Source organism: Rhineura floridana, chromosome 1 (assembly GCF_030035675.1).
Source record: "Rhineura floridana isolate rRhiFlo1 chromosome 1, rRhiFlo1.hap2, whole genome shotgun sequence".
Lineage (NCBI taxonomy): Eukaryota > Metazoa > Chordata > Lepidosauria > Squamata > Rhineuridae > Rhineura > Rhineura floridana.
Window position 1 is genome coordinate 49,858,706 of NC_084480.1, and position 12,688 is coordinate 49,871,393.

A 12,688-nucleotide genomic window follows, 5' to 3' on the forward strand; every position below is an offset into this window, starting at 1 on the left:
GTCACATTAAGACTTAATGAAGCATTGTGTACAAAGAAGCCTCACACTGTCTGTAGTGGGTTCTGGTCCCTGAAGCTGCTACAGTTAGTTATGTCTTGAGATCTTCCTTCTAGCTGTTTGCATGCTCTGGGCACACAGAGACACAACATTCCAGTGCTTTGCTATATTTATTTTGTGGGGGGTGACTGGAAAGGAGAAGTTCTGTTCAATAATTGTTTTGGGATTCTGACACTAAGCTAATTCTCTGGTTTAATTCTGGTCAGAAATTCAGATTCTGGAATGCACCTGACAAAATTCTACACATGCCCCATTGAACCAAATTTTAGGTCCTAAAAGCAGAACATATAAAAAGCATCAGTTTGCATCCAAACATGGTTTTGCACCAGCAGAAAGGATTATGCTTGCATAAAGTGGTGCACCCAATTCTCCACAGTTCCACCAGTAAACTGCAGCCCTCTGTGCCATATTCCACAGTGATTTGAAACATTCTGGAGGCAGGCATAGAGGGCTGCTATGAGTAAGGGGAAACAGTAAAAATTAGGAGTCACACATTGCATGAGTACACATGCATTCTACTAGTGTAAAGCCACTGTTGGATACAACCAATTCATTCATTCAGTCACTTTACTTGTATTAAAACAAAAACAAAATTGCCATGCAGTGGTGAAATTGTACAAATATGTCTTTCCATGGAACAGAATGGAAAGACATATATTTGCACAATTTCACCATTGATAAGCAGGGGGAGGTTCTTTGGTTTTTCCCAGTGCACTGGGAATGCACTATTTCATTATTTGACCAACACTCGAATGGCCAGAGCGACATCATGGATTCCTTCCATGTGACTTGGAACGTCCATCATATAAAGCAGTGTGCAAAGGAGACACACTACAGCAGGCGTTGGGAATCTCGGCCTGTGGGCCAAATCAGGCCCACCGGGGCTCCTAATTTAAAACTTGAGGTCATTTTCCCCAAGCCCCGCCCACCTGCTGAACACCTGACATCATATGACATCAGGTTGGGGTAGGTAAAGCAGTGGCTGCAAAGGAACAATTGGAAACCTTATAGTGTGCCCCTGAAGTTTCCTAAATTTCTAAATTTGGCGCCAAATGCAAGCCCCACTGGGATTGGTTCTTGTTGGGCACTCCCAAGTGGAGCTGATCCCTGCGGGAAGTGTGGCTTGAAGTCACAGCTAAATGTAAATTCAGCCCCGCTGGGATTACTCCATTTTGGAAGCCAAGATTCTTCCTTTGCAGTCCTGGCCCTCTCTTAAGGTAAAGCTGGGCCTGCAAAGGGAGAAATGGGAGCACTCTAAGAGTGCACGCCTGATTCTTCATTGGAAGTTTAACACTTGATGTCATATGGTGTCAGGTGATTGACAAGTCAGCAGACCCATCAATTTGTCAAAAGTGGCCCATGGAGGGTGGGCCAGATCTGGATCTGACCATTGGCTGGATCCGGTCCCTCAACACTGCACTACAGCATATTCAACACAGATCAAGTCAATGGGGCTCTCAGAAACCACACCATTGCTGGGTGATGTCTTTCTTTTTACTGATACTGGATTGAGACGGATCATGATTTCCTCCTCCTCCTCCTCATCCTGAAATACTAAGCATGTTGCATTTACGATAAAAAAGCACATACATACAATTTAAATGCAGCAATCACCAACACCATTTTAACACCCACCTTGTCCTGAGACATCCTCCTTGATTCTCGCAGCTCAATTCACAATTTTTGCAAACTGAAAATAACTAAATAAAGTTGTTCTTTCAAGAACAACAAAAAGTGCACCAGTTCAGTTCTCCTCCTAGAAGTTTTCCAAGCCAATCTTCAGGAATACAGCCAGATCCTGCCTAACAAAATCCAATATCTTCCTCTGGATGAGAAATGGGTGAAGTTGCTAAAGAGCATCTGATCAAGAATTCTGGTGAAGGTTGTCAGTGCAGTGTTTGCCATCCCAGTAAGCAATGCTTTCATGGAGAGAGTGTTTTCACTTATGGGCAACGTATGGACTGACAACAGGAATCATATGTTATCTTCCCTTGTCAAAGCAGAGCTTTCTGTCAAATTAAACTTTGGCATGAACTGTGCTGATTTTTTCAAATATGTGAAGGAAGAGCAAAGGTTGCTTAAAGCTTGTGTTTCAAAGGAGAAGTACAAATTCTAAACTCAGCCTTTTTTGTTCTTTAAAACCAGTTCCTACAGTGAAAGCACCTTGTTCATTATTTCTGTTTTTCTTTTATAAAGAGTAATACTGTTTATAATGTTTGTAATGTTTGAGAACATCCCTTGGATGTCATCCACTTCTCTATTGTAAGAGAGATAAATGCCTAAATCCAGCTGCTAGTCCCAACTAGAGTAGACCCATTGAATCGATGGGAACTTGGTTAATTGACACCATGTAAATTCCATTGCTTCAGTGGGTCTCTACTCTAGTTGGGACTAGCAATTGGATTATGATTAGCAGTTTGACTGGTGATGTAACCTGCCTTTGTTCTCTAAAAGACAGTGTTTGTTAATAAAAAAAATTGTTTGTAACCTGGTGCTATTGGTTTTATTTCTCTCTCACGTTTTTACCTTTACCTTAATCCTAGAGGTAATTGTATAATTGTGATTGTTCAATTTCTTTGAATAGAGACGGATAGAACAGTAGCCAGCCAACACATAAAGTTGCAGTGCCTTATGGATAACTTTGTGGACGATCCCCAGTCAAGTCTTAGCAACAGCACAATGCTGACAGGCAGTTGCCAACTGCTTGCCTAGAATGCCCTCCTTTGTCCTTAACATGGCTGCAACCATATCTACTCAGAAGTAAGTCCTATTGAGTTCTATGGGGCTTAGCTCCTTAATAAGCATGTTTACAGTTGCTGCCTTCAGGGGCATCTATCTGTGCTCCCATCTAACATCTCTGCAACACTAACCTCCTTTCTTCCAATAATGGCCTGGCCTGGGGGCACGTAAACCCTTCTTGCCAGAAGCAAGTAAACTAGATTAAATGTTCCCTAAAGACGTTGAACTGTGACCTGGCAGACCAGGGTTCGAATCCTCACACAGCCATGAAGCTCACTGGGTGACCTTGGGCCAGTCACTGCCTCTCAGCCTCAGAGGAAGGCAATAGTAAACCACCTCTGAATACCGCTTCCCATGAAAACCCTATTCGGGATCAACTTGAAGGCAGTCCATTTCCATTTTGCATCCATGCTCCCTAAGCTTGTGAGAAGGAATGACCTTGTCACTTCAGATGGACCTGGGAACACCCTATTTTAGGTAAGATTTCTATTTTAATTTCCAATCAGAGAATTTTTTTTGAATGGTATGCTCCAAGCAACTGTGGTTGATACTTAATGTATCATGCTTAATGACATCACTAGGGCCCACCCCATGACATCACTAGGGCCCGCCCCCATTTTCTCAGGTTTTTGGATGGTTCCGACCTGGCAACTCTAGTAGATAGATGTTTAGTTTTGGCGACAGCCTTGGAGTGGAGCTTGGGATGCTTGCGCTTTGAAGCCTTGTGATGTGACTGAGGCTTGCAATGCTGGTTACCACCTATCTGTGGATCTGTCTCGGGTCACTGATCTGCCATTATAACATGCAGCAAGGCTGGTGAGGGAGCCCGTTCACGTGCTGGTAGATGCAGTAGGAGAGATGCAAGCTGAGGGGGCCAGTCTCAGATGTACCTCCACGGAGAGAGGTAGTGGCACAATACTGTTCTTGTGCACCATATGAGGCAATGGATCGCAGTACACATCCACAGGTAGAGGGGGGTGCGGTACTGGTCCTGTGCACTGGCTGAGGAAATATATATCTGTGCACTAAATGAGACAATGAAGCTCAGTACATGCCCACAGGTGGAGGGCAGTGCGGTACTGATCCTGTGCACTAGCTGAGGAAAAATATCTCAGTACATGCTCACTGAGGGGCGGTACTGATCCTGTGCACTATACCAGGAAAGAAGTGACAGTACATGCCCACAGTGAGGGTGTGTGTGGTACTATCCTCAATACTAAGAGCAGTAGCCTCTATACTTGAATTGAAATAAGTTCTGTAGAAAATCCTATTACTCACTGTTAATTCAATCACAGGAGAAGAGGAATAAAAAAGGGCAGGAAATTCAAATTTTAAAAAGGGTGGGAAATTTAACTAGGAGAGAGCCCAACCAAAATGGCAGTCGCGGAACTCATTGCTGCCCAGGGGCACTTAACAGCCTGGGGGGGGAAGAGACGGGAGTCGCCACTAAGCAGCTGCCCACGAGCCCCCAGAGGCTAATGGCAAGGAAGAGGCAGGAGCCGCAGGCCTCCCCTGCAAGCCGCTGGGGAAAACAGCAGAAAACGGGAAGGAACTGGAAGGAACTGGAACGTGGCGAGAGACGCCAAGAGGCAAAGGGAACTGTGCTCCGGAGGCAGGATGGTCGAAGAGTGGCTGGCAGCTGAGGCGGCAAGCAGCCACAGGGAGAGCCGCAGCAGTAGCTGGCGGGGCAACGGGAGCCGCACACAGGAGCCTCAAACAGAAGTGGCGTCAGGAAGAGGGTCTCGAAGAGATACTGCAAGAATGCAGCAGAGCTGAGAACCAAGGCAGTAGAGCCAGGCACGAAAGCACTGGGCTCTTACCCGCCTTAGGAGTGGGAGGGTGAGGAATGCTGCTGCTGAAGGCAGGGGCGAGAGGAGCCTCAGCACACCCCACGATGCCCAAAATTTTAAAAAGTGGAGCAAGGAGGAAAAGGGAGGGAACCAAGCACCACCCCACCGAGGAAGGAAACACCAGACTCACTCACACATGCGCTAAACAAACACACACACTGAGAACTAATCCTACTCTAGCCTTACGCTACTGAGATGAACAGCCTCAAACAAAGGCAAGAATGAAACTGGAGTAGGAGGGGCTCGCTCACTACAGATATTAACTCAAGTATATTCTTGCCTTCAGAAACTAGATGGCGCTATGACTACCCACGTGATAGATGCTACCTGGGGAAAATCACTATTTCGTTCAACGTGGTGGGCATCATTTCTCCTCTAAGTGAGGCATTAATGACTCCCTGGAATCACCCAGTCAATCCCTCCCTGCTATATCTGAAACGGCACAATGGGCAAGTATTAAGAGCATGTGGTAGGCTCTCTATGGGATTTACTCCCAATTAAGCACATAGGATAGCAGCATGAATGGCTTTTTCAATTATTCTTCCTCCATTTGGACATTCAGCAAACCCTGAACACCTTTTAGAAGTAATGTAGTATTTGCTATTTTATATTGTTTTACTGTTTTTATTGTATATCACTCTGACCTTAAGGAGGAAGAGTGGGATATAAATTATTTTAAGTAACTGAAAGAGACAAACTTGTTTAGGGATCAGAATTGCTGGCATTAAGCTAATACTGAGTAAGCTCATCCATATTTTACAAAGCTCTTAATTTGGGTTTAGGCATGTATAGATATGGGGCTCAACACAGAAAATGCCAATGCACTACAGCAATGCCCTAGGTCTTTACTGATTTAATAACCTCTGGGTGTATTGACACATTCAGAGAAGTATCAAAATGTGGGTGTAAATATCTGAATAGTGTGCAAAATGGGGGAAATTGTGATTTGCAACAATGCATGTTCTACCCACTTCATATTACCTCAAAAGCTTAAAAAGTAAAAGCATGAATTACTTTTGCATCAGTTTATTTTTGTTTTTGTGAATGTGAGAAGCAGTTCTTTATTATGCATCATAAAAGTATTTTTTTGGTCAGTACCCAGAGCTATACCAATTGATGCAGCCTTACACTTGGGACAGTCTGGGCAAAATAACCACATCAGATAGCTAGTGCTGCCTGTTTTATTATAGACCATTTCTTATCCTCCTTTTTACTTCTTCCTTTTCCTGAAGATCAGAAAATAATCGTATACTTTTTATAGATTATGAAACAAGTTCTCTTAGGATTACAGATTTCTCAGCAAATACCAACTTCATAATTTAAAACTGGAAAAATGCAGCAGAAAATATCCATCCAGAATATTTAAATATAGTTTCTGTTTCAAAAACATGTACATTTTGCTTTTATAAAGCAACATGATTTAAAAACAGAAAGAATGGCAGTGCATGGTTCCACTTCTTCAGAATCACAAAGCTTTAGCTATGCTTGACCTCCAGCTAACCTTGTTGATAGGACATTTTATCCTAACAACTTGACAACAAAGTACATGGAACAAATACAAATAGCTAGAGGCCATGTATATTCCCATATTATACTACAACCAAAGGACTTCTGAAGTTCCATTGTCAAAGTTGGAATCCTATTTTGTTACCTATCATAGTTAAATGCAACAAATACTGTTAAACATTTACTTTGGAAAGCTTGTGACATAAACTGAAGAACAAGCTCTTCTTTACCTGTAGCTATGCTAAAAAAGCAGGTCAGCTGGTCTTTTAAGTGAACTTAAAATGTGGGCAAGATGGTAGTGGTCTAAAAGGTAAGGTGCAACTGGTTTTACAATAGATAATTTTAAATGTTCTTATGTTAGTCCACTCAGCTTTCCATCCATCCGTGGTCGGTAAAATGAGTATCCGGCATATGCTGGGGGGTAAAGAAAGGCCGGGAAAGGAACTGGCAATCCCACCCCATATATACGGTCTGCCTAGTAAACGTCACAAGACGTCACCCTAAGAGTCGGAAATGACTCGCACTATAAGTGTGGGGATACCTTTACTTTACTTTATGTTATAAAATAGAATGATGACATACTATTGTCATAACCTGCTCAAGAAACCTCATTTTAGCAATCTCTTCCTCCTGAAACTAGTGACTGGATGGTACCTGGAGGTGGAGGACTTAGCTACACTTCTGTCTTCAAGAATGATTGTGTTATGTAGGAACTTTACACAATTTGCCTCCTGTAATCTCCATGGGCAAGATAGATATGCAACTACGTAGCCCTCTTCTATCTCTACTCAAATGGAGTATCAAGCACAGTTATGATATGGAGCAGTTGGGTGAAGGCAAGGTAACTACGAAGTAATAATTTTCATGTCTATTTCAGCTCACAAATATCTCCCTCTAAGTCCCCTTCAAAGTGACCTAACACTTTTACTTGCTCAGCCACTGATAGCCCAGGGGATTCCTTACCATGGTGTTCCTGTGCACAGTAGATTTTGCCATTAACACATCATTTTGAGTTTTCTACCATGTATTACAAAATGATAGATGCAGGGTCAAGAAGTCATTTTCTATTCAGAAATGTGAAATGCATGGACCTCAACTTTCAAATTATCATGTAAACATAGTGGTGTCTGACTACACACATATTCTGACAGGGTATCTTGAGATAGAACAACTGCATATAACCTTCAGTGATGGAAACTTTTCTCCTAGCATAATTGCTTATTTGGAAGCTCCCATAGAATCTCGGGGACCAATATTTTAAAGGACCAGATGAACATCACACATCACTGGTAAAGTAACACAAAAGGTCATCATGGTTAGCAACAGGATGTTATATCATCTCTGTTAAGGAATTTAAATTGCCTTGTCCAATTTATATAGGTCTTGGATTCAAATGCATTAGTCATCAATATTCTAAGGCCAACTTTTTGTTTCCTTCTGCTTCTACACAAGAAAGTCACTATCACCTATAAGTTCAATGTTGTATTTTTAAAAACTTGCATACATTTTTAATATAATTTAATATTTGAATCATCCCAGCCAGTTCAAGAAAACGTCACCAACTGCACCCTTTATTTGAAGATGGAAAATTAACTGTGGACAATAGTTTACTTAGTACTTTTCAGATATTTCTGTTATATTTGTCTAAGTTTTGATACAAACTCTGCAGAGTGAAGACTGGTGTCACTTGCTACAGCTGTCATTAGAGAAAACTGAGAATATATGCAACATTCTGACACTGCTGCAGAAAGAAGATCAAATTTATGTTCTGAAACTATGAAACTGAGTTATTCTGTTGGGGAAGGGGATAATAAACAACAATACTTGGTGTACTAAAGGAAAGGAATATGTCAGACACATTTACTCTCATTAATTATTAAACACCAAATGAGCACCAAAACAAGCAAGTCAAAAAGTAAACACTACAAGTCAATCCCAGTATTGTTTCACTCCACTGCTTTACCCCTGGAGCTTTCAAAAATCATTAATTCCATGAATAACATGATTAGAATAAATGTATTAATTTTTAAAAAATATATACTGCTTGACTGTAATGAAACCTCTAAGTAGTTTACAAAAATATTAAAATAATCAATAAAATACAGTTAAAAACAATTAAAAATATTTTAATGAAAAACTATTCTTTCATTTCAACCACAAGGAGTTCCACCTTTCTGTAATTTTGAATTAAACACCAACAAGGTGGCCAAGGGAAACTAAAAAATGATGAAAGGAACATACTATATATAAAGTTCCTGAAAGATATTAATTTTATTCAACTGTATACAAATCAAGACTACTTACAACTGAATCGGCATCTGGACATTCCCTGTTTATAAAAAAAGTGAATTGTTAGAGATTTTATCTACTAACGTCTCTTTTGGTTTTCTATTTAATGTCTCATCTCACTAGATACATAGCTTCTTTCTAACACCTTTCAAATCAGGGTATAGACATTGATTTAATTATAAATATAAAAGGATATAGATCACTTTTTCATTTCAATTAAAATGCCCAAGGCAACTAAAATTTTAAAAATCTACAAAATAAAAACTTACATAACTAGAATTACAGATAAAAATCACCACACAGGTGTGATGAATTCAGACACTGGTCAGCTGAAGACCTGCTGGAATTTAGCTGCCTATGGAAAGTTATCAGAGATGCAGCCAGGAGGATTTCTTGGGAGACAGAGCCACGACGACACCTTCAGACCCACAATGGTGAAGGTGTTTACACAATTAAGGTATTTGCTGTTTAAAACACGTTCATAAAAACAGATGAAATGTTTAAGATTCATATTATACATATTTTAAAAAATTACTTTAACCACTATTTTTATTTTTTTAAGGATTACATATTCGTCAGCAGATGAAATTTAGACTGCTACCCATCTTAGGTACTACTTAACCACTAATGGCTCAGAAGGATGAGTTAATTGGACAAGGCAAAATTTTGTCTCATGGTAAATTGCTAAGCTCAAGGAATGCTAGAGGGCAGTTTCCACTTCTTTTGCTGAAGGTCGGATTGACTACCAACCACCATGGGTAGGAGCCTCCTTGCCACCTTTGACTGAGTGTGAAAGCAAAAGCCCTTCAATCGATCACACTTTTAAACTTAAAAAAAAAAACACTGCCATTTAAGCCAAATGGCAACAGTTCAAACAGAAACCTCCTCATAAGATAGAGTCTACCTCTCCCACATAAGCCTACGAATGCAATGTAAGCCAAAACACTCAAATGGGTGGGCAGACTTTTCCTTTAATTGTTCTGGTTGATCAAATTATTTTTGTCTCCAGAAGGCCAAAGTGCAATCTCCATCTCTGTATCCATTCTGTATCTCTGGGATACAGAAGATGCATTTCAAATCACAGAAGTCTTTTAAAAATGTATTTTTAGCAAAAGTCCTATCTATATAAGCACTGCTGTTAAAAAGAGATTTGAAGTGCCAATCTGATAATATTTTACATTAAATGCTTTGGAAAAAAACAGGCTTTAAGATTATGAACATTTTTAGGAAAAATATTAGGTTTCATGCAGCATTATACCTTACAACAAGAACTGTAAAATTAAAATTGTTAGACACTTTTATGCTTTTTAAAAAGTTTTAAATGATTTACTAAGTTTGAAACATACTTACACAGATTCTGCATCTTTTTCTTTCTTAATAATCCCTGGTAAACCAAAATGCTTTCTTTTTCTAGGCTTTATCCCTGCAAACCAAGTATTTATTGTTAGATAAAAATTAAGATTAGATGTTGTATGAAAATTAAGATTAAATCATCGTTAACAGTATAGGTACTGAATCTCCAGTTAACAGTGTGAGTCCGTAAATGTGAAATTGAACTATATGCAGAGTACCCTATGTATAGAAAATTACACTTGATTCAGGCATATATGGAAAGAGATATAATACAACTACATCAAATAACTACCAAGTCCCATATCAATTGGTGTGCTTGTCTTGTCTGAATTGAGCATTAGTCTTGTCATCCTCAAGTAGTTTACCATAAATCCTAAACATCTGTTCAGAGCTTCTGGCACTTAACACCATCCCCTTTTCCTCAGAACCAGGTTAAATGTTATTCAGTACACTGATTCTAATTCTCCATATATCTTTTTCCCTTGGTTTCATGTAGATGTTTATTGAGAAGAATGAAACTTGCTGCACTCCACAGGACAAATTCCATTGTGTGAAGCCATCTTTTCAGATGTTTCTCACAAAAAAGAATGGAACCACTGCAAAGCTGTGGCCCTAATTCTTCACTTTGCTATTAGATTAACAGAAAGCATCTGAGAAGTCCAGGTCAGTCAACAAAGTTAATCTCTTTGCAACCAAAGTGGTTTCTGTTTCAAAAGTGGGTATGAAACTAGACTTAACTATCTAGATAATATTTCATACAGAAACCAGTTTGAAAGGGATCAGCAGGGCTCATTTTCCATTAAAGTGTTTATAATTAGGATAGGGGGAGCAATGAGCATCTTCAAGCACTGAATACTTCAGAAGAAGAGATTTATGGGGGTACTCCGAAGTTATGTGCTTCAGATGCAGAGACATTTATATGTAAGGGCATCTGCGTGTGTGACATTTGCCGTTCTTTCAAGGAAAGTTACCAAAGTTTCTATGATGGTACCACACAGACTAAGCAAGTTCTGTCTCCTAATGAAGGCAAATTGTAAGGATTGTGATCATTTTGTGTTACACCAGAAATAACTTTATTTCATCTTAATGTGAGCAATGTATTTTACTTCTTACTTTTAAGCCTTAATTTTTTTTAAATCCTTTCCCTAATGGTGTACATTTTAATACAACTAACAATGCAAGAGAAACTTACCTTCAACTGCACTGGCTGTATTACATTCTTCAAATTCAATAAGTCCTTTTAAAACATGAAAAACAATGTTATTCTAATACTGTTTCTTGCTTTAATTTATGGAGAAGCATTATCCATTAAGATTAGGGATGCAATAGTTACTCAACTAAATTTGTTAGATGAACCTATTAACATATTTTGATGGCTCAAAAAGGTGCCTGTGACTTGGATAGTACATTACTGTTAATACAAATGTTTAAATACAGATTTATTACCTTGCAGAGCCATACTCCCACCCCTCGCCACAAAAAGTCTCTTATAAGGGCCCACAAAAGTGTTTACACTGACAAGGGCATTTTTTAATCTGGCAAGAGACACTCAGGGCCCCTCCAGACATTCTTTGTATTGTGCATTCATGCTGATTTGAGCTGATAATAGTAACAGTGTGGTTATACACAATCTTTTTTCAATACTGTTTGTGCTCAGGAAGGTATTAGGGCAGACATACACTTTCCTTTCCAATTGATGCATATCCCATAGCTTCCTGCTAAAGCCCTATAACTTTTCATCCCACAGATGTTCCAAGGTTAGCAGGAGTTTTTGGTCCCAAATTTGTTGTGCTATAGCGCAAAGTGTCTGGACAGATGGAAATAATTCAATATCATTTAGGAAACATCATAAAACAATGAATGAAACTGAGGGTCCACTATAAATTCATCACTAATGCACTTTTATTGCATCAATGGCATGTTGCAAAATACTTGTGCAAAAAAACACCAGTCTGGAGGGGCCCTTAGTGTGAGGTCAGAGAGAGCATCCTCCCTTCTCCCAAGGTTACATACAGCAGGGTCTCATCCCCAAGGCTGCATTAAGCTTTGGAGATACTGAGAAAGCAGAAAGACAGATCACTACTTTCCACATGACTCAGGCTTGTTCACCATGAGGGATAAGATTCTATTCTTCCTCAAGTCGGTGAAGGTTAAAGAGAAACAACACATTTTGGTTGGCTACTGAGACCAATTAAATCACTAATGTGAATTCCTTTTCTACTATATGGGGTGGGGAACTCTAACTTCCACCCCTGGACATGCGTTCCCCTGGGGTGTTCTCTTGAATGTTCCCCTGGATGCCATGTGGGGTTCCACTGCTTCTTACCATCCTCTGAGGAGAGATGAGATTTACCAACAACTACCTCTTCAGTAAGTAGAACAGGCTAGTTAGTTTATTATTTTCCTATTGTGTTTTGAACTCTCTATGTTATACCTGAACCCCTGGTTGGGTGTGGTTTTGAGGAATTGTTTTGCTGCTATATATTAAATGTGCACTTATATTTTTAATAAAGCTACTTCTTATTAACCTTGTGTATTCATTGAGTGAGACCAGTTTGCTTCTGAATCCAGCACCCTGACCACTGACCATAACTACCAGAAAGGAGTGTATTTTGGCTTCACCAGAGGCTTCTGGACAAGGAGTGTTTGTTTGGCTCTTGTCTTTAGGATTCCTTGGTTTACCTGTATCTGGGCTCTGAGTGTCCCCTAATACAGAGTGGAACCAGTTGAAGGAGTGGTGGCAGCCTATCTTCTAGGTGAGGGAATTGGGTCTGAAGCATGCACCCCGTGGTTCTTGAGGGCCCGAGGGCATGACATGCTTCAGACCCAATTCCCCCACTTTGGGCAATTGATCTGGAACCCAATTCCCAATTCCGCTTGCCAAGGCTGTGCAA

General features: G+C 40.0%; 1 protein-coding gene across 3 annotated transcripts in view; it reads right to left on the reverse strand.

Annotated features, from left to right (window-relative positions):
• Window positions 1-12,688, reverse strand: part of FCHO2 (FCH and mu domain containing endocytic adaptor 2) — a 166,184-nt gene that overhangs the window by 81,426 nt on the left and 72,070 nt on the right. For all 3 annotated transcript variants that reach the window (XM_061621139.1, XM_061621129.1, XM_061621125.1), the window contains 3 exons: window positions 10,987-11,031; window positions 9,792-9,864; window positions 8,457-8,481 (listed from right to left, as the gene is read on the reverse strand). In XM_061621139.1, the coding sequence (XP_061477123.1) occupies window positions 8,457-8,481; window positions 9,792-9,864; window positions 10,987-11,031 (143 nt within the window). The remainder of the gene's footprint in view (window positions 1-8,456; window positions 8,482-9,791; window positions 9,865-10,986; window positions 11,032-12,688) is intronic.